General features: G+C 40.5%; 2 protein-coding genes across 2 annotated transcripts in view; one reads left to right on the top strand and one right to left on the bottom strand.

The window, feature by feature from the left end:
- The window catches only part of LOC145459356 (uncharacterized), a 155,737-nt gene that overhangs the window by 13,799 nt on the left and 118,966 nt on the right, over positions 1–22,972 (top strand). The gene's annotated exons all lie outside the window — the stretch shown is intronic.
- Positions 1,276–22,615, bottom strand: LOC145459378 (uncharacterized). Its single transcript, XM_080338034.1, has 4 exons — positions 22,446–22,615; positions 20,067–20,144; positions 19,782–20,005; positions 1,276–2,087 (listed from the first exon to the last, which is right to left on the bottom strand). Exons 1-4 carry the CDS (start codon positions 22,531–22,533, stop codon positions 1,896–1,898), a joined length of 582 nt encoding a protein of 193 aa, XP_080194160.1. The 5' UTR covers positions 22,534–22,615; the 3' UTR covers positions 1,276–1,895.

Here is a 22,972-nt window from a genome sequence, read left to right as displayed (position 1 = left end):
ACCCCCCCTTTCTCAAAATCGCCCACGTTAGGTTGTGAACCACTGACCTAGAAGAACACGTAGGGGTAGGTAGGACCAGATCACCACTATGTCAATCCCGAAACCGTTGCTTTCATGTTAACGTTTGACAGTTGGACAGTTGCACAAAATAGATCTGATGGAGGGTCGCATATTCTTGGCGCTCAGCAATCACGGATAGCATGGAGGAGAAAAATGGGCATGCTGACCAGGTGACTAGATGATACAGGCGGTATCGCATCTCCGCCGTCAAAAGCATCTCGATGGTGCAGGCGAAAAAGAATATCATCTCTCTCTCTCTCTACAAATAGGTGCAATTTTCGGAAATATACCCGGGCTATTGAACCCACCCAATTGGAGCTGTATTATACCAGGGAGAAAGCCTACATCATCACCCAGAGGTGCCAGAAATTATTGGCTTCATCTTAACCTTAACGCTACTTGCTCAGCAATAAATTAACGCCGCATATACAATTTACAGCTTAACGAAACGATATGGTAATATCTCTCACTGCATTCCAAGTTGCACCCAGAGAGCTGAAAATCACCTCTAAAAGACTAACATCAGCAAGAGTTGATAATATGATCGTCTTACTCTATATCTAGACCAGAGGTCTCAAACACGCGGCCCGCCAGAGCATTTTGTGCGGCCCGCGGCGACATTTTAGATTTTTAATACTTTGACAATGTATAAGTGTCACATATATCTTTCAGGTTTTAAAGTCAAAATTCCCTCTTAAATTGCCCCGAAAGACTGAAACTATTCATCAAACCTCACTATCACATCAATTGCAAACGCTACCATGCAGTGGAAGATTCACTATTTCGCCACATCTCCAATTCATAATGACAAAACCTGACCTTTAGACGATTCGTGACTGAAATTTGTGAGTTGGACTTGGACGCCACCTTTCTTAAAATTACTCAGACTCGGGCTAACTCGATGGCAAAATGAAAATGACTCGAGTGGACTCGGAGTGACTCGGAATGCCGTGAATTTGTTAGAACCATGGACGCAACAAAGTAATCGCGTACCAGGGGAATAGTAATAGATCAGAAGGTCGCAGCTTGGTTTTTCGCGAACTAAGCAAGTAGTTTTGGCAACCATTGGCAATCTGTCACTTACATCTTTGGTCGCTAAACCATGTTATTAAGGGCACTTACAAGTACCGAGTACCGTAGTGGTACGCTCCAACGATGTAGCAACAATGGCACGTTCGGCGTCCCGACATTTCAATAATCACTAGGACACATTCATTAAATTTATATTATATTTATATTTGTTTCTGCTCCTATATTTGAAGATATTTGGCCATGAGATTATTAGCCTACTTATCAGAAGTATACCCGAATCCTGGATTGGAATTACAATGCTCAACCTAAAAATGTTTTGATATCAGATCAGTCTCTATTATCAATCTGTCAAATTCAAAATATTCATAGTAGCTGCAAAATTATAACCCGATAGCTTTTATGATGGCATCATACATTTGTCCGCCCATATGGTGTCTATATCTTATAATTAATATATATCAAGTACAACAACAATTCTATTCAAATAGTTATAAATGTGATGATTCTTTTCGTGCCAAGCCTGAATAGTAAATGCTGCGGCCCGCGGCGTTGTCAAAACTGGGAAACTGGCCCGCGAGCACATTTGAGTTTGAGACCTCTGATCTAGACCATGTTGGATCGCCATTGCAGTACTCGGTTAGACAATTGGAACGGAATTATTGTATTTAACTCCAAAGACACCGAGCACACCTTCAAATCAATAGTCAAAATAATTTCAGAATTTATGCTACATGTTTAATTCACTGCTGTGTCTTGTGCGACGGTTTTTCATTGTGCTTTGAATATCGTCATAATCGCGGGATTCACGCCTGTATTTCGCATACACCTCCCAAAAGTGTGTAAGATGACCACGTATCGAAATATCCTTGACCATCACTTTTGTTGTCAAGGTTTACATGCATTCCTATGTATGGCCTTGGCGAGGAATAAGGCCGGTTCGGAATCCATTTGGTAAACGGGGCCCATTGTCCGTTGGAGAGTTTCACCCGCCTGGTCTAAAGATATAAAACAGATTCGTAATACTGCATCAGTTGCCAAGATCAGTAAATGAAGATCAGGATAAGGTGAATAGGGATGGTGCGAACCCTTTAAAAGTTTCTGGTCCATGTGAACGAAAACATTTTTGAAAGGTTCAATCAGGGTTGTAATGATTCGACTCGATTCCGACTCGAGTCACGGTTTTTGGTGACTCGACTTGACTCGAATCATTTTTTCCAAATGCGTGAAATGATTCGACTCGAATTAATTTGTGCATTAACTCGACTTGTGCATGACTCGAACCAAGTCATATGACTCGAGACTAGGACGGCAAGACATACATTTCATTGTAACTTCGAAGAATAGTGAAGCCATAACGTTAGTGGTATTTCGTCTATCAGTCCTGATACTGGGGAAATAGGGCCAGAAACCGTTAGAATAATTGAGGAAAATTACAACATTATGAATGTGAGCTATTCTATATCACTCGAGCAGAGTTGAAAAAGTGGGTTGAACCGGATTGAACTAAAAAATGAACAATGAACACAATGACTTGGACTCGGACTAGAGTCACAACTATCCCTAGCACTCGATCTTCTACTCACTGACTTGGACTCGGACTTGACTCGATGGTGAATTGAAAACTATAAAAGTGAGATTGACTTGTGACTTGGTTACAACCCTGGGTTCTATTACTTCTGTGTGCGCGCTAATTTCAATCCTACTTTCCGTAATGTCATATAGTAATGTACGTACACTATAGGCCACAGTGTGAATAAAGTGTACACGATATTTATCGAAGATTCACGCCACATTATACCACGATGAACAAGTAAAATGTTGACTTTTTAAGCATCACCAATTGTACTAACTGGAACAATCAAATGCTACAATAATTCAATAAAATCACTCTATATCTACCGTCACTTTGCAAACAATTTCCACGTGGACTTGCAAGGTAATATAAGCTTAACGGTCTAGGCTAGACCGAGCCATGTATTCAAGGCGTCAGACTATTGGGAGAGAGAGAGAGAGAGAGAGAGAGAGAGAGAGAGAGAGAGAGCGATTGGGGTGTTGGCCACTGCTGTATAACTTGTTAATGGGGTATAGTACAGCAACCCGTTTTACACTGCAAACAATATCAACGTAGCAATACTCAGACGACGAATACACTGTCGGGCGTATATAAGCTTATATTCACTTGCACGTCCTCGTCGAAAGTTTGGGCAAACCAACGGAAGATATTGATTTTATGGGATCATTATATGATTTGAGAGAACCAGTTGATACATTTGGTGACGCTTAAAGCGTCAGTATGTACTCCAGCATTCTGGCATGACATGGTCCGAGTCGTTGCTAGGTATCGTGTACATTAATATAGGCCAGTGGCAGTAGCGGCTCGTGACAATATCTGGTGGTGGGGCAAGGGGTACATGCGATGTTAATAATCTAAATGACGTCACAATAATGTACTCCGAAGTGAAAATGTGACTTCGTGGTCGTCACACACAGTTTGTATGGTGTATAGATATTAGGCATGGTTAACTAGGCTTACGCATTTCAAATTTTAATAATATATTCATGACAGAAATATATTAAAACCCGAAGCTTTTCGAGCAGACACTCTTCAAATTATTCAGAAGAAAATATGAAGTACAGTAGTTCATACCTGTAACGTACTTTTGATCGTAGCCTAGTTACGATAGTACGTTATATTTGGCTCGATTAGAGACTTGGCTGTATCAACTTAGACTGATCGAGTAGCTTGCTAACTCGATTCCAACCACTACCTAGTTTCTATGCGTCCTATTATCCGAGCCTACCCCTGAGACACGGTCAAAGTAATTCAAGCAATTACAGAAATAGGATCACAAATTTATCAAATGAAAGTCCACGTCAACTTCAAGGCAGCGATTACAAATCGGTTAACAACAGTTAACTCTCTAGGCTAAACTTATAATCTAAATGAATAATCACAATTATCTCAATGATGCACCAAACAATACAATAATCGAATCCCTTATACCCCTAATCTTGGCTAATTTGAATCACTGACAAAAAACTTATTATTACCAGCACCAAGCGACTAATCTTCAACAAGTGTCTATAAAGACACGAGGGTGAACATCTCCCCAGAGAGGGCACTATTGAGCTGTGACAATTGACAATTTCTCGTGTTACAATACCTGCATATTTTAACGTTTGTATCAGTAGACGTATTGCGCGCGGCGTGATTTCATAGTTTCAAGATGTTCAATGACGAATTCATTGAAATCTGGAATACCCATAATGACAGCGCCGATAATCCTGAGCACATCTACTATAACTCATCGAGCTTATATCTTTACACATCCCGATTCTAAGAGAAGTCTCGATGCGTTTTAATGTGCTGAAACCACGCTTGGATTGTTCGGATGAAATCGGAGTGGCCAATATGATATCAAAAAAGCCAGTTACTACAGCAAAGTTGATAGAAAGCGATTTTTCAACTGTGGGAATTTTGAAAGTTCCCCACTGGTTACTACTTCGAAAAAAAAAATGCATTGGGATATAAGCCAGTCAACTCTAACCGAGTAATGTCGACGATCGGGTAATATCGAGAGACCGTTTGCAGTAGAGACCACATGATTCAGATCACGATACCCAATTTTGTTCCAACTAGATAAACTGCCTCTGACACCAGCAGTGTAAAAGTGTATAACAAGGCGTCCTTATCCTCGCTTATACCTCAGCCCTTCATTTTCATCGAAATATGTCGGGTAAAAGGTAAGAGTGCGCTTTCCTCCCGCGTACAATAGATCAATGGACAATTTTTAGGCTGAGGCGTAGAAATTCAACACGATTCATGTTTGCAATTGACCGCTGGCTAACAATCTGCAGACATAAGACTATAACCTATATAGCAGTGGTTCCCAACCTGTGGTACGCGTACCACTAGTGGTACGCGAAGGTCTTTCAGGTGGTACGCGAGTAGATTTTGTTTTTTATCGACCGAAGGTAGTTGAAAGTTTTTGACTAGTGGTGAAAAAACAATTCCATGCATCCCATCAACCCTAACTGATAATGCCTAGTTTAATAGAATTTGTTATTACTTGGGCAATTTTTTGACATGTCATTCTCTGCTCATCGTGAATCATAAACGGTCAAACTGGGTGGCGAGATAGCGCAGTGGTATAATCCGCGGCTGCAACACCAATGGGTGCGGGTTCGAGTCCGACCGAGGTCGACTTCCGAATTCCGATACCTAAGTGTTGGAGGTTTACCTAGGCTCCTCCTCCTCGCCACCTCATCCGCGTCAGCGGTGTCTTACAAAAGCCTAGAGGTGGGCCGTGCTATAAGTCGGCAGTTACGGAAAATTAGAAGAATATCGGCCTGGTGTAAATGACCATAGTAGTCGACAAACACCATGAATACCCCAAAAACAAAACAAACAATAAACGGTCGAACGAAATAAATACGTTGACATTTGAAATGGTGTTATGGTCAGCGTACCGCAATATCCTAACTGAAGCAAGACTGCTTTGGGCATTGCACGGTTCTTATATCAAGATGCGCATGATGAAAAATTGTGATGTAGACAGCATTGTCTTAACGAAACATTTTTTTTACAGCCAGACTGGTGAGAGTCAAGTGTACCTGTTTGATGCTGGTGTGATCAGACTAGATGACCTTCACGGTCTTATCGATCATTCCTATCTAATACCGAATACTGTGCACGCATATTTTCTGTACCACCATCACTGCCGTTTGTTATGTATTTTGGTTCGATGAAAATAAAGACTCTCTCTCTCTCTCTCTCAGAATTAAGCAGCAGTCCGGTGTGTCACCAGCAGTGTACGCACAACTTCAGTGTTGTCAGCCAATAACTGCTGCTGTTGAACGTTCTTTCTCCATTCTTGGCAAGCTACTTTGTAAGGACAGACACTTTCTACTCTAGAATGTAGGAAGGTATCTTTCGTTATACTACAGCAAGTTTTAATTACCTCTACCATAATACGTGGTGTAACTACTGAAATTCTTCATAGGGCCAGATCTCATTTAAATAAAGTTTTAACATGTAAATACTTGTCAGTTTTCAAGTCAGAAACGCTTTCTCAGGCCACACTACTTCGTAAGGACATAGACTCCCATCAAGAAATGAATATAAGTAGTAGCCTACAATTTTAACATCATGTGCGATAACACCTAATTTGCAAACGTGAGGTCAAAATTTGGTCCAAATTAAGTCTTTTTTGGTAAAAATCCTCCATTTATTAGGTAAAAAAATCGCCATAGTTAACATACCCACCCAGGTCAAATACGTGGTTATGACGTAATAAATGGTGGGAACATTTTTGACTGCTTATGGCGCGCGTAAATTATGTAGGTGGTACGCGAGCACTGCATAAAACCTCGAAGTGGTACGTGGGTGAAAAAAGGTTGGGAAACACTGCTATATAGCCTAACCGCAAAGGTCAACGAGTTCAGACACAAACGCCATTGTTATCTCATAGATTGGACCTGCCATATTGAATCCAACACATCATTTTAAATTTGAAGAAGTAAGACGAAAGCAGCCTCGGAATTTCGATCTCTGAACAACATAGGAGATTTTGGCCTTGAAACTGAAGACTGTGACATAGGCTAACACAGTGGTTCCCAACCTTTTTCGACCCATCGCCCCCTTTTCAAGGTCAACACCGATCATCGCCCCCCAAATTTTGTGCACCGATAATTGGGCATACAGGCTGTAATCACCGGCGGGTTGACTAAAAAAAAAAAAAAAAAGGTCATCTTTCTCTGCTCAGAGCTGAAAATTAACGTTTTTTCTCTCCGAATTGCTAGGTGGATGACTAAAAAAAAAAAAAAAAAAAAAAAAGGTCAGCCGTTTTCACGCGACATCGCCCCCCTATCGCCCCCTTCGCTATTTTCGCCCCCCGTCGCCCCCTTTGTACATTTTCGCCCCCCTATCGCCCCCTTCGTCATTTTCGCCCCCCTAGATCGCCAAATCGCCCCCTGGGGGGCGATATCGCCCACGTTGGGAACCACTGGGCTAACACAAATGGCTTACTGTCTAGAAGCCTGCTGCTAAATCGGCATTGGAAAATATATTACCGAATAAAAATACGTGAATGAAAGCTGTAAACTTAGTACACTGTTACATCATCGAGAAGTAGCCTCATGAGTATGACCCTTCTCGGTATGGTACTGTCAAAATTAATACGAACAGCCTGTTCGGAACAGACCAACACCTAATTTTGCGTAAAATTTACTGAAGAAAAGGCTGATCAAGTGATCAGATCAGCTGTTAGCCGTCATCGAAAACGAAATAGCTTTCGCGCATGACAGGGGTTGTAAGTAAATGGCTTGAAGACCACAATTTCACGGTGAAATTGACATTGGAGACATTGAGACTTGGCACAGCGTTCGATACTAAAATCAAGACATACCGTGCAAAAGCTAATGACGGATCTAGGTAAGGAGCATCGTTTAAATCAATAGAGACCAATACCGGCTTTGCGTAAAATCTTTTAGCGATAAATGACGAGTCAGCTCTCACTCGAATTAGGAAACGAAATTACCACTAACACAGTTCAGTGACAAACTTAAAACTTGGTACAGCGTTCGATACTAACATTAGGACTTACCGTGCCAGATGTCATTAGCTCATTACCGATCTCGGTATGGAACGTCGTTAAAATCAATGGACACCAATACCGGCTTATGAGTAAAATCTGTTTGCGATACATGACGGATCAGCACACACTCAATTTCGGAAACGGGATTACTGCCCTAATCTTTAAGTACCAACTCTGAAACGTGGGGCGGTGTTAAATACCACCATCACGACAGAACACACCAAGTTTCAAGAATTATCATGGTGTGAAACACCGTCAAAATGGACCTATATCAGCAAAGACCGACTCCACGCATATGACGGTAACCGAGTTCAGATATAGATACGATTGTTACATCACACGTTAGGGGCAACGAGGCTATGATGCCCTACCTGCTCGGTAATTTTATGAATAGGAGAGAGTAAATCACTGTTTCTTTATTGTGCGCGGCTTTGAGATAATAGACAGTGAAAGCTTGTTTTGAGCGCTACCGGGGCATGCCCCGGCTAGCCATTCGCAAAGCGAAATCGCGGAAGAAAATTCGATTTTCGCAAAGACTTCGTTGTATATGGGCATTTACAATCGAAAGCACAATGCGATTGCGTTGGGATGTCGGTATATATTGATTGCTGTGCGTCTATAAATGATAAATTATTGTTATTGAACCGAATTTTAGGTGGGGTAATGCCCCAGTTGCCCTATAGGACGAGCCGCCTCTGGCCAGTGGTTCCCAACCTTATTCTACCCACGTACCATTTCGAGGTTTTATGCAGTGCTCGCGTACCACCTACAAGTTACGAGCGCCGAAGGCGGTCAAAAAGTTTTCCATCATCTATGACATCATAGGCACGTATTTGATCTATGCGAGTTGTAATAACAAATTCTATTCAATTAGGCATTATCAGTCAGGGCTGATGGGATGCATGGAATTCTTTTTTCACCACCAGTCACAAGAAGAACAACATAATGAATTAATAAAAAAAGGCCAATTTATTTGTTGCGATGGCTGTATTTGCTTATTTTCCACCAGCTCAGGGTCGGCCAACATTTTCGACTAAAAAATGGACAAATGAGATTGCGCGGGCCACTTGAATGTTGATGAACTTTTTTGTAGCCACCCGATATAGGAGCGAACCGGATTAGGTAATGATGAAAACAAGACTTATATTACTACGCATCAAAATCGAAAATAATTATGTCACGAAAAGTCAGTGTGCATAGTGGACTCATGAAGTAATCGCGCGAAGCGTGAAAATTTTTCAAAGTTAGTGAACGAGTTCGGCCAATACTAATGTCACTTACATATATTGCGGGTCACCTCTGTATAACTGGTATCACTTGGCAAACATATGATCATTCGGACATATAAATATCGACGATTTCGGTGAACATGCGGCTATCATTTTGTGCAGAAATTTCATCGCCGATCATCTTCATCTTTATCATCATCTCTGCGAGTGCAGACGCAAAGTCGGATGTTGGACGGCACGTTCTCTCATAATTGCCAATATAGCCAATTAAGTAGATTGGGCCTATTTTTATATTCAGGAAGGGCTGGAAAAAGCTAGAAATTGAGTGACAACAAATCGCGCTAAGTGCCAAGAAAAAGATCAATTCAAATAAATGTACCACGAAATATTCTAATTTATGGTCATACAGGGAGATCTACGGAAAATGTTGCTGGTCCCTGGCTACGCCAATGCGTCCGAACTGGTATTTAAGTCATCTAGATCCCAAATTTCGGGGTCAGACTTATCAAGTTTTTGGTTGGTCTTGGAAGTTGACAGTAAATGTCTTGAGTAATTTATTATTTATTATTATAAGTAATTTCGAGAAATATCTCCCGGGCCACTCATAATCTTCTCGCGGGCCACATTTGACTCGCGAGCCACGGGTTGGCCGACCCTGCACTAGCTGGTCGATGTGTGGTATACCTCTGCTCACAGCGCATCGAAAGTCATGCATGGGCGCAACAAGTCAGTTTCGTTTCTTCGACTTTATAGTCATCAGGGATGGAAATACTTGCTCGCACTCCCACGTAAAAGGGAAAATTACCAGCTGGGGAATAGGGTGAGAATAGGAGGAGGCGATGCTACAAAAAACTCAAAATCAACCCCGCCTGAACTAATAACTTTCTTTGGTCGAAAAAAACAGAATGGACTCGCGTACCATCTGGAAGACCTTCGCGTACCACTAGTGGTACGCGTACCACAGGTTGGGAACCACTGATATAGGCTATCACTTCACTGAAATGTAGGGTTGGAATCCGCAATATGACGTGACGTGACGTCATGAGGTTCACGTTCGCGTTCACACAGAACCTTTCAAAAAGGTTCGCGTTCACGCGAACCTGAACCTTTCAGAGGTTCACACCATCCCTAGTATAGCATTCCATATGACAGGACCGGCTTAGTCGATCGATTTCTTTGTAAGGTTACTGGTGGTTCGATGAAAATAGCTGTTGTCCTGGGAAGAAAATCTGGTATTGTGTGAGTGAACAGTTTGAGCAAGGACGAAGAAATCATTAAACACAGGAGGCAATTCATTTGAAAAATATTGATGTATAAATTTAGCTACTTCAAATATAAAAAATTATTCATATTGATCAGAATAAAAAAACATGTTTATATACTTGCTCCGGATAATACATATGAACAAGATATAGCGTACAGCAGGTGTGGGCAACATACGGCCCGCGAGGGGATTTTGTCCGGCCCGCGGACAGTTTCCCGCCTTAGTTGATAATGTGGCCAGCCGGCCCGTGTCCGGTAAATGCCGATACTGTAAGTCTTCCCGCTTCGACGTACTTACGCGTAAGCTTCACTCGCTCACGCTGCGCACACACGCGGATTGTATTGTATTGATAAAACAGAGGTGCTTATAGCCTTATAAGGCTTTGTGCTCCACGACAACGGTACTATGGCAATTTTAAGAGTTCAATGCATTTTCTTTTATTGGCGACTTTTCTTGCTCTCTTTCTTTCACGAGTCAGTTTCTCTCTCTTCCATACGCATTCATTCATCGGTTCTTTGCTGCCGACTTTCAAGTTCGGCTCACTGTACTTTCTTGGCTTTTTAAGTCACTGAAATCGCAGTGAGGTCGGCGAAGAGGAGCCAGATAAACCTCCCACACATAGAAACTTGGTAGAGCCGAGACTCGAATCAACAACCATTCGTGTCGTGACGGTGTCGCTTATAGCACACTACGCCACTCGCTTCCCCACACACGCAGATAATAACATACAGTCACTAAAATTTGACGTAGTAATCAAGTAGTGGGGAATCTCGGCAGACTAGGGCCGCTGGGGTTCTATACCAATACCGAGAAAATCATTGCCGAGAATGCGTGCGAGAGTGGAACTTACGCGTAAGTTCGTAGAAGCGAGAAGACTTTCATTATCGGCATTTACGATGTACTCAACCCTAATGAATTCATATCTTGGTAAATTTTGGGTACGGGGCTTATCGAACGCCTTGAAATCTTAATTAAGGATTGCACCATAGTGTCCTATATGGTGTTTACACATCGAGAGTGAACGGCTCACTGCATTTAGGATACGTCATACTTTCCATTTGACCAAAGGCAAATTTACGGCTATTTTTTACCGCCTTGCCCAGCGCAAAATTCGATAAAACGGGTATCAATGGAAAGCTGCTGCTGTACTGACTACGAATATATAAATTTTATTCTGTTAATGGTCCTGGAACCCCCCAAAATCAGCCTTGTAATTTCATTGTGATCGAGTTTTGGCATTGTGACGCAACAATTCTGTATGGCAAAACGAGAGTGAAGCTGAGAAAAAAGAGCCAGGCAGTCCAGTTGCGTGACAAAACTCAATACCAATGAAAATTTCTAGGCTTATTTTAGGGGTTCCAGGGCCATGATCAGAATAAAATTTACATTTTCGCGATCAATACATCAGCAGCTTTCCATTGATACTCGTTTTATCGGATTTTGCGTTCGGCAAGCCGTTCAAAAATGGCCGTAAAGTCACCTTTGATCAAATGGAAATTATGACGTAATGCAAATGCAGTAAGCCGTTCACTGTCGCTGTGTCCACCAGTGTTGGGATGACTCGAGTCGTGACTTGACTCGAGTCAGACTCGAGTCACCTTTTTCGTATGACTTGACTTGACTCGAGTCACTTTGCTAAAATTACTTGACTTGACTCGACTCGGCGTATCAAAAATGTGGATTGACTCGTGACTCGGAGCAAAATTCACGAGTCAATTTCAAGTCATCAAGTCATCGTGTCGATAAAAATCACTGTATCTCTCGTATGTTCGGATTGTTCACGAAACGATGGTGTAAGCCGCGAGAGCAACCAATCATTCAATGATCGTGCGTTTTACTAAGTCTCCATTGCTCTCTCACTCTAACAACTATATTGACCGCAAACGAAGTCGAAGCTTACTGCTAGCTTTGTCGTAAACTAGTATTATAAAGTAATATAATAGCAAAATTATATTTGTCTTCTCTGTTCTTAAATTAACCAAACCTGTTGTTTTATTGAAATTGAATTCGAATATAGTTTACATATAGTCCTCACCAATTGACGCAGGCTCGAATTGTATCATATCAATTTGTAAATGGGTATTGTATTGCATCCTATCAATCCGTTTCTCTATTCTCTATTCTCTATTTTGGATGGTAATTATCAACTGAGGCTATGCAATTACTTACTTAGTTTAGCAGTTCTATGTAGCCTATATGTGAACGATACAGCGCCTTCTTGCGTGTATATTTAACTCTATATTCGTTCATCGGTTCGAAATCAATGACCACTCAACGTGTCAGACAGCTAGCAAAATGCAATGACGTTATCATGCTTCATACTTGGAAAAGGCAACTTGACTTGAATCTTGACTTGACTCGTGGCTTGACTTGACTTGACTCGACTTGACTCGAGTCACCTCCGAAAATCGAGTGACTTGACTTGACTCGAGTCACCTTCGAAAATCGATTGACTTGACTTGACTCGAGTCAAAATGTGTAATGACTCGAAATGACTCGTGACTCGAAGGTAGTGACTTGATCCCAACACTGGTGTCCACACGATATAGGACAGTATGATTGTATCATGTGTTTATTGATCAGAGAGAAGCAGACATGCCTGCTCTTGTATGACAATGGTGTTCTCAAATCCACATTGTCTACGTCATTATCGGGGAGAAATGGCTTTGAAATGACATTGCTGTCGTTACAATACATCCATTAAATGCGATTTATTCCTTGTATATGAGGACAAATGGGCGAATAATAAATCGATTCAGCTATCCGGCCCGCCAAGTACATAATTTTCGTATATCCGGCCCGCCGACCGGAGAAGTTGTTTTTCCCAGGCATACAGTATTCAACACCCCAATCGAACGGATTTGATTTTCATGATACAATACACATAACAAATCAAAACAGATCGCGCAGGTTTACTAGATTTTTTACATTAGACCAGGGGTGGGCAAACTACGGCCCTCCACACCGTTCTGTGCGGCCCGCGAGAGTCTAAAGAAGCTTATTAAAAATATTGATCAAATGCGTATTAAAAATCGCATTATTGCAGGGACTTGATTAAACTTTTTCTTGGTGTACTTCACCATGATAATTTTAGGGCAGTGATCTCAAACTGGCGGCGCACCTCTTTGGGGGCGTGAAAGCATCTGAAGGGAGGCGCGAAGCTGAGCTCAACTGAAATTATTTTTCGCGCTCCGCGCGATTAACATCTCGTTCATAGTTATTGCTCTGTATTTAGTCTAAATTTCATATTCAAAAATTTCTCATCCACAGTCGTAACCTTCCTTACCATCAAACTACCAGTTAGGATCGCTAGCATCTTGGTTTCGTTTTGTGATATGACGAGGGGGGCGCGGAATCTTTTACCATCATAAGAGGGGGGTCTTAAAAAGTTTGAGAACCACTGTTTTGTTGTAAATACTTCCTATATTATTTTTTATGTTTAATTCCTGGCGGTACAGCCCGATCTCAAGTCCCACGCAGTTTAAAAGGTTGCAGCTTCTAAACATCACAGAAATCCTAATAGAGATTGACATAATTCGGATTACGAGTGTGATTTCAGATTGACCACTCTATCAGTTTTAATTATTTCAGTGATGTGCTTATAAAAAATGATTCGCGCGTGTCTTTGGTAGATTCGTTCTCTGTATGCGTAAAATTATGGTATTCATGTTTTATCCACACATATGGTAGAAGCGTGTTTGAAGCTAACATGGTTATGAATGCTGTCAGCATTGTATGTCCTCGAACTGAACCCAAAGTGGAATTAGTCAATCTATGAACAGATCGCTGCTCACAGATATAAATTTCAATCCTGATCTAAGAATCAGGACAACCGTCTTCCATCTCTATAGTTTTAACAAATTGGTTATTGAGGTCGACCAGCCTATGAAATCTCGTCACTGTTTCTGACGCGTGTACGATATCATCAAAGCAATGTTTGGATTGTTTTAAAAAAACATATATATTATCCCCATGTCCTCACTATATAATCAAATACCAATACTGCACTTTGTTTTATAATCCTAATTTTATATAGTGCGGCCCGCGAATGGATTAAAATGTTGAATGCGGCCCGCGAGCTCAAAAGTTTGCCCACCCCTGCATTAGACTATGATGCATTTCGTTGATGTCAATAACTGATTAGTTGAATAAGCACAATTCGGCGACTATACCAACACTACATGTAGTGTTTTTATTGTTGTTTGTGCTATTCATGGTGTTTTTTGACTACAATACTCATCAGTCATCATTTATATCAAGCCGAAATTCTTTATAATGATTTCGTATCCGCCGGCTTGTGGCACGGCTCATTTTTAGAATTTTTTGTGACCACGATTACGCGGATTCGATGACGAGAACACTCAATAATTGCAATGAGATTCTGTAGTCGACTTTGGTCAGACTCGAAACCGCAACCTTTTCGTTATTCGTGTTGGCGCTGCCGCTGATACCACTGTGTATATTGCAGAGTCAAATGCACCTGTTCGATGCGGGTGTAATCAGACTAGTTGTCCCGTAAGATCGTACCGATAATTTCTATCAGATACCGAATACTGCATGCGTATTTTCAGTGCCACCATCATTGCTGTCTGTTTGATATGAGTTTCGATTGGATGAAAAATAAATAAATAATCTCTCTCTCTCTCTCTCTCTCCATCTCTCTCTCTCTCTCTCTCTCTCTCTCTCTCTCTCTCTCTCTCTCTCTCTCTACGCTATCTCATCACATATTGTGTATTTCGCTTTAGATGTTACGTGGCTGCGGGCCACAGCAGAGAGTCACTAAATATTCACGACAGGAAAGCTGATTATTTCGATCAAACTTTCCTGACAGCGCAAATAAAATTGTTGGAATTGGGAAGGTGCATGCTCGTTTAGTGCAGGATTTATTTTCATGTTGCAAGCGCCATGCAGAGAGTGGTCCGAAGACAGCAACGCGAAGGTCAGCCTCACGTTCACACCAACCACAAGGTGAAACTCACAACTGGTAATGACACGTACTGACGAGTCAATGTGCATTTTAGTTATAGATGATACTGCTATTGTATCAATCCTCATGTATTTGCCAACATCAAACCCCTCCAGGCTCCAGTTCTGAATTTTATGACAATAAACGATCAAAACGCATATCCAGAGTTACAAATACAGCTGTGATTTTTCTCATTTCCACGAAGTGGATTATCTTTACTCCTGCTTCGCGCTGTCAAACTAGAGAAACAGAAACAGTGTCCAAACTACGGAGCTCGAGCCATAACCATGTCCAGTTGCATATTTCGATAATAAAACTGAAAATAGTCAAGCAAGTTCACATTTTGGCTAACATTCCGTGTTGTATATTGGATTCAAAATGAGATTAACACATGCCGTAGAAAATTAGTGCCACGCACTCACAAGAATGCTGTAAATCAGGACATTTTCCTCCAATTCAACGGAAATATATACCAAATGAAAACATATTAGGGATGGTGTGATCGTTCGTTCCCTACATTTCCGTACCATGATAACTATAGCGACATCATCGTCATCTGTAGTGTGCAAATGATGACTGTATAGGCTAGTGATAAACAGCAACCAAATTATTTTTCTTGAAAATAACAGCATTCTATGTATGCAGAAACTGGGTTGACTTTTATTATTTCAAAGCTAATTATTTAACTGCATTTTTTGAAATACGTGGTCGTGTCTTTAAAATCTACGCCTTCGATTTCATATCAACGAGTGCTGAAAATCCATTTAGACAAAGAAAGGTGGTGGCGAATGTAATAATATGGCATGAAGCTTCCGACGACACATTTGGGTATGATCGCAACAATGATGACACCAAAATTGACAAACATTTTTTATTTATTGAACATATAACGTCAAGCCTGTTAATTTATATCTAGCAGCTCACCTTAGAGATATTAGAGAAAATGGTTATGTACGCCTATATCACAGGTGAAAACGGATTTTCGCGAACATTTCGAAATCTTGGTGATTGACTTTACTAATACAACCATTTTATTTTTACACAATGCCCAACAAAACACGTTTATACAGCCAAATAGTTGTATCAGTGGGCTATTGGCAATTTAGCAACTAAAATGAGTCCACACAGTAGGATATTCCATCTCAGACGGCCATCCTGTTGATGTGAGTTCTACTGTAATGAAGCAAAACTGCAGCCTCGTGATTTTACTAATTTGTAAAATATAAATAAGGTTTTCAACTAATTTGTACATTTAGAGGCTTCGCGGACCCCCGGAAAACGAGGACCCCCGGTAGAGAACCACTGAACTAGAGTTTGTAGAAGTGATTGGTGTTGCTACTCAAGTAGCACAAGTAACGACCTATATTTTCTACTCAATTAACAGTTTAAGTAGTAATTTCTAAGACACGTGAAAATGACTTCAAGTGGCAGAAATATCTAAGTATACTTGGTCGGGGGGAGGGTGGTCGCATACTTTCAAAAGTTAGTCGGAGGTGGCTACATACGAAATCGCAACATGTATCTTCTCGGCTAACGCAAAATGTTTATAATGACACAATACCCATGCATTGGTAGAATATTCGAAAATATATTCAGTTACCGTGCTTTAGGGGCTGGTAAAGTAGGCTTACCATACGTCCTCTTTTACGAGGATTCGTCCTCTTTTTTGACTTTTTTGAAAGTGTCCTCGGAGGACGCCCTTTTGTCCTCTTTTTTGAAAATTTAGGTCAGATTTAGAGCAAATTGCCAGTGATATGCCGCAAATTATCACAGAAGTGACGCTCCGGTGGGTATTTCGGAGTGAAAAACGGTGGTTTTAGCTCCGAGCGAAAAGATGACTTTTTTTTTTTTTTAGTCATCCACCTGGCAATGTGGAGAGAAAAACGGTATTTTGAGCTCTGAGCGGAAAAGATGACATTTTTTTTAGTCAACCGCTCGCAAAGTGGGAAAAATTCACCGGTTTTTGAGAATTCTACTCCGGTTTTGCAACTTGCAAATTTCTGAAAAAGTGTCCTCTTTTTAGATTTCCAAAATATGGTAAGCCTATGTTAAGGCTACCACATTTAGGAAATCACATGCAGTCAACATCGTCGCGGAGCGGAGCTTTGTTTGGAATACATTCGTGTTAAAATTAATAACTGGGTGCAGTACCAAATTCAATGTGGTCAGATATCTCTATGACATTCCCAGTTGATTTACTATAGTCACACAAAGCACTAAAACAGAGCCCAATATAGCCTACATTTAATTTCCCGTATTGCCAATCACAGATGGGAATTCGGATTGCGTACATCTGATTCAAAGCACATGGTATGAGCCCGACCCCGATGGCTGTTTTAACAACCTTGATGTGACCCCGAATATACCACATACAAATAATATATATATATATATTATATATATATATATGCGATTGAAGCGCAAAATATTTCCAATAGTCAAATCTCAACCAAAAAACAGCGACCGGACTTTGACCTCTTACCAGGACCGTAACTGCCGCACCCCAAATCGTCCAATTGGGGGTCCCGAGATCGAAGGGATCCAGAAATTATGTCGGGGAATGAACATAAATTATTTATACATCACTTATTGACTATTTATAAAACTCGTTTCAATTTTTTCCGCGCTGTACGCGATTTCATGTTGCCAAATTTTTGATTATTGAGTACCCTACCCCCACGAAAAAAGCATGATCTATTGAACATAAAAACATGCATTTCGACGTCGACCATTACCATGCCGCGATGCACGAAAACATACGAAGTATTCGCCAATATAGTAATCCGAAAAGTGTGCCAATAGATCGCCTGCGAGAAAACCTTAGCCAAAAAGGATTGCCCTTATGTTGACCGTGAACTTCAAAATAAATATAAGCCTATCTAATTGTCCATAGCTGCCTAAATGGCTCGTGTCTAATTATTCTATCGTGACAATCTGAACCCCGCAGTTCAAATAACATTTCTCAGAGAAAAATTATTTGCAAGTGAAGAAATACCAATTTTCGATAAAGCCACCACAAACGTTTCTTCGATCTCGCATGGTTTCCCAATAAATTACGGCATGGTGTGTGGATGTACGTAATATGGCCATTTTCTTAATTTTTCTGAAAAGTTGCGATCAGCGTTTCACAATCCAGTTTCAAAGAATAACCAATTATAGTGTCCAAAGTAGGGTTGCATTTAAAAGAAACGCTGTTTAAAAACAATTTGTTTAAAAATTATTTTAAACAAATGCCTTATTAAAAAAATAAAATTGTATTTTTTAAAGTTATAAAATTATGCCATAATTGTGTGAATACTTTCCAAAACCTGTTGTATGAGCACACGGACAATTACCACCCAATTTAGCTTACGTATATCGTTATGGGATGGTTGGAAGTTGGAACCCTCAAAATAGTCGGTTCAACAGTTGTAGCTCATATATTTCGTCAAAGAGGCTATATTTACCCAATATTTTCAATGGTCAATTTCAATCCATGACGTCACAATTGAATATTCGTGACGTCATGTTTTAAAATAAAAAAAAACATGTTTTAAATTAGGGCCTTGTCTTAAACATGTTTGTTTTTAATTCATTTTAGCTTTAATGCAACCGTAGTGTAAAGGGTGTGTGGTACTATCACTCTCGCAAAAATAAGCTCCCACGTGACACAGGGAATCTCCAGTCCGATATCCTTTTCTACACTTAACACAAATTGCTGTTTCTTTTTGACTAAGCACTATTTAAAAAAACAAGCAAGGTAAATGAGACGGACCATAGTAAGTAAACAATAACATAATGAAGTTATACGAACAACGACAGCTCTACTTTCGCCCACCCCCATACCCACTCTGTCTTGCTCACTCTTACTCCCTGAAACAGATATATAATTCAATTTTTGTTTTCATTTACTCCTTTTGCATCTGTATCCAGCTTTCCTGTTGATAATGCATTAGTTTCTAGCCTTTTGTTCATATTTTTATGTTATTTTCTCCCTAATTTCAATTTTTAACCCTTGGAACGTTTTTGGTCATAACTTTTCTTCCCCAAGGTAAAAAAAGTGACAAAACCTATCATTGAAAAGCTGGTAAAATGATCTTTCCAACGGTATATAATACGTCTTTATAAGAATTTTTTCTAGGTTGACCCATTTTTTGACCAAATTCTACGGGACTATACCTAGCTTGAAACCGCCAAAGAAACATACAATTGTAAAGAACTGATTTACAGTATATCGCGCCGAGCGCGAATTTTTTTCAGTTGACCGCAGCTTCGCGCCCCCCCTCAGATGCTTTCACGCTCCCCAGTTTGAGTATCCCTGTCTAGAGGGTGGGCGCCGGGCGGGAGAGTTAATTGTCATTTATTGCTGTTACTTCATGACTTACGGAGAAAGCTGTCGCAGTATAAAATTAGAAAAAAATACGATTTTCTTCCTACAAAGTGAAATATTTAAGGGTAATAAATACAGTAATTTTTAGGGGTATAAATATCTTCTGACAAAGAGCCAATCTGACAAAACTAAGGTGATATTCGTAATCAGCAACCTCAAAAACCCCAGAAACTCTTCTCAGATGTTCTGCCTATTTTTTTTCCATTTTTTTGACCAGTGTTATACGAGCGTCGTATCTGATATTAATGCAATGAAGAGTTCCTACCTCGACATCAAGCAGTAGTCCAAGCCATACGTGATTGTAATCATGTTTAATCGGTGTCCTTGAACGAATAAGGGCTCTTATTAGATGAAAATGCTCTTCACTGTATATATTAGCCAATCTCCCTTTTGCACTTTTGCAAGCAGATTGAGCTTGCGACAGAACCATTCGCGCCATTGACATGATCAGTATGTAGCACTTGCCTCCATATAGAACCTCACATCGTCCTGGACAGAATATGCCTTAATTCTGTCTTCCTCACAAAGCATGACTAGCGAATATACGCACCCACATTTTCGTGTGCAAAGGTGGTGTGCCGGCTCTTAAAGCCGAAAGACGTTTCGTTGCGATTGGCTATGTAGTTCTCTGAAAATGTAGAATTTAGGGAGGGTGCAACTTATGACATGTTACAGCACTTGTAAACACCAAAAAGAATATACAACGTTGCAATGATAATTTCGATACCATTCATCCAAATTCATCTGCACAAGGATGCGGTCCAGTCAGAAGAACGTCGCGCAAACACCGTTCAAGCAAGATAAAGGTATATATCTGGAAACAGGCTTGTACAAACTACGGTATTTTGAAAATGCTCAACTAGAACAAGAATTAACTATCTTTAAAAAATACCACTGACTACCGTAAAAACCCACAACTAACTAACTAGAACACAGCTAGCCAATACCTGATATTACAAATTACTGAGCTGCTAATGAAATAAAGATGTTGGAGATATCGGTAGGCTATTTCAAAAGGACTCGGTCTCGAGTTTCGATACGCCACTATTAGTCGTGGTGAGTGGCGACTCTGAGCTAGCAATCGCTGCTTGAACATCACACCGCGTGAATATCGATATCACAATCCACGCCAAACGACGTGTTCTACAACCAAAATTGCTTAAAATGCCCAACTAGAACTAGAAATATAGAGCGAATCAAAAAGTCAGTAGATTATTTAGTTGACCGTAAACTAACTAGATTGGTAGCTTGTACAAGTCTGTCTGAAAACCCTCTATGGGGAAATCCTAAACTGGGAAGCAAGAGTTTTTCTCTCACCCAGGCTACGGAGTATATTAACTTTAATATTATATAAAATCAGGTTATTTGTCGGCAGGGCTTATAATGAAGGCCAGCGCCATGCTGGTTTATTATTTGGACTTATTAGCTTAAAAATTGTCGAATTCCCACGTCGATACAAACGTGGCCCTAAGCTCGCATCATCCCAGTCTGAAGGCATTTTGTGAAAACACTCCCAGTGATCAATCCCGATTCCTGTCCCACATATATTACCTATATCGCCCATTTTGGGTTCCCCATCCGAGTAAATCAGTGGTTCTTAACCAGTGGCGATTTGGATTTTGAAGCGAACGGAAACGCTCGGGGGCGAAATGGGGGGGGGGGCGCTGGTCTCAGAGGGACGATATCGGGGCGCTGAAGAAAAATGGCATCGCATTAGATCGTGTAGTATGGGCATATGATTATATGGTAGAACAATAGTTCTCTGTAGCCCCAAGATCTCGTTGCAAACTAACATTCGGCAAAATCCGTCAAATCACAACGCTTTGCGTTGCGCTCATCACAAAATATCTACCGACCCTGTTTTCGTGAATGCAATGACTCATTTTAATTCTTGTAAAATGAATTTGGCGTGCTGTTGGATTGCCAATGCCCCGTCATAACACTCCCGTCACGCTAGCTACTCCAAGTCGTTTCGACACCATCCTACCCTTTCCTTAATGTATCGCAGTTTTGCGGCGTTTTGAAATGATGAAAATATTAATAAATTGATAATATTGATAACTGGGGTTATTTTCCACAAAATTTTTTGAACTAGGTATTGTATCCTGTAGCGCACTGCGTGTTGAAATCGAAAAGCCACTGCAGGCTACTGTACAACTTTTGAGAGTGATGCCCTTTGTACTCTTTTTTTGAAGCTTTTTGGGCAAAATGATTAACTAAATATACTTGTATTTGAGAGTTACGAAATTATATCGTCAGAGTATTTCTTCATCGTATCATAAAGGATGACACTGCTTAGTGTTGTTACCGATTCATGTTAAAGTTTATAGCTTGGTGCAGTACTAAATGTAATTTGAGCAAATCTCTGCCACATTCAAAGTTGATTTAGTAGTCACACAAAACAATAAAACAAAAATTTATACAATTAACTTCCCGGCCCGTATTGCCAGCCGCAGAGGAGAATTCGGGATGTGTACATCGATTTGGAACCAAATGCTATGAGCGCATGAGCTCGTAGGCCTTACCCGATGGTCGTTATGACAACCTGGATTTGATCTCGAAAATAGCATATACAATTATACCGTTAATTAATCGAGTGGTCTAATAGTGAAGGCCCAACCCGAAACCAGACTTCGACCACATGCCTATGTTTTTTTTACTACAGTTCTTAAAAGAGGTGGTCGCCAGATCAAGGCAATTTCTGAAAGGGGGCTCTGGAGAAAAAAGAGGTTAAGAGCCACTGGAGCAATTGATAGGCCAACAGCTCTCCAAATCTCGAAGCTTTTATGGAATGGTTTACTCGTTTTGAATAAACAATCTTGCAAAATTCAATTAAAGAATGCGACTATAAAGCATAGACATAACCGATTCAAACTGCATAATGAATTATTCTAATTCAATTTCGACTCACTCCACTATTATAACTGACCTAGATTCGTCGATGCAGTTGATTCGATTCTTGCGATAATACTGCAGGTCATCAGAATCATAGCAACACTTAGGTTGCTCATCGCCATTGTATTTAGTAGCTCCTATTTTACAGATGATAAATATCGAACCTTAGAAATGATTGAGTATAATACATTATTATCCAAAGATCGAATATCCACCAGATATTAGAACAGCGATTCTGATTTCATGTATCGGAACCATTCTCGGTCGTAAACAGCCGTTAAATACGCTCGGGTATAAGATATTCATAGCAGGTACTCAACTATAGACAGACGAGACTAGGTCAATCAATAGGGATGTATTCGAATTCGAAGTTATGCGGGATAATATTAGATGTTAATGTAAATAATATTGACAACTTATGTCAAGAGTTCATTGCACTATCAACTATCAAGGCACTATCAAGTACATTGCCCAATGTTCATCGATACTCGACCTAACTTGCATGTAATGACGAATATGTTGGAGGCTAAACCGGTGTCCTGGTGACCACGACCATGGTCA

This window comes from Botryllus schlosseri, chromosome 16, assembly GCF_051294905.1.
Source record: "Botryllus schlosseri isolate E-star chromosome 16, Bs_hap1, whole genome shotgun sequence".
NCBI lineage: Eukaryota > Metazoa > Chordata > Ascidiacea > Stolidobranchia > Styelidae > Botryllus > Botryllus schlosseri.
Note: the sequence above shows the minus strand (reverse complement) of the source record. Positions and strands in the feature narration are given on the sequence as shown.

Bases quoted from the DNA above. Each gene is read 5' to 3' on its own strand.
- LOC145459378 (XM_080338034.1), bottom strand. From the start codon at position 22,533: ATGGCGATGAGCAACCTAAGTGTTGCTATGATTCTGATGACCTGCAGT. The intron at 20,145-22,445 runs GTCAGTTATAAT...CTACATTTTCAG, and splicing joins AACTGCATCGACGAATCTAG to AGAACTACATAGCCAATCGC. The intron at 2,088-19,781 runs GTAGGAACTCTT...TTATATCTTTAG, and splicing joins GACTACTGCTTGATGTCGAG to ACCAGGCGGGTGAAACTCTC.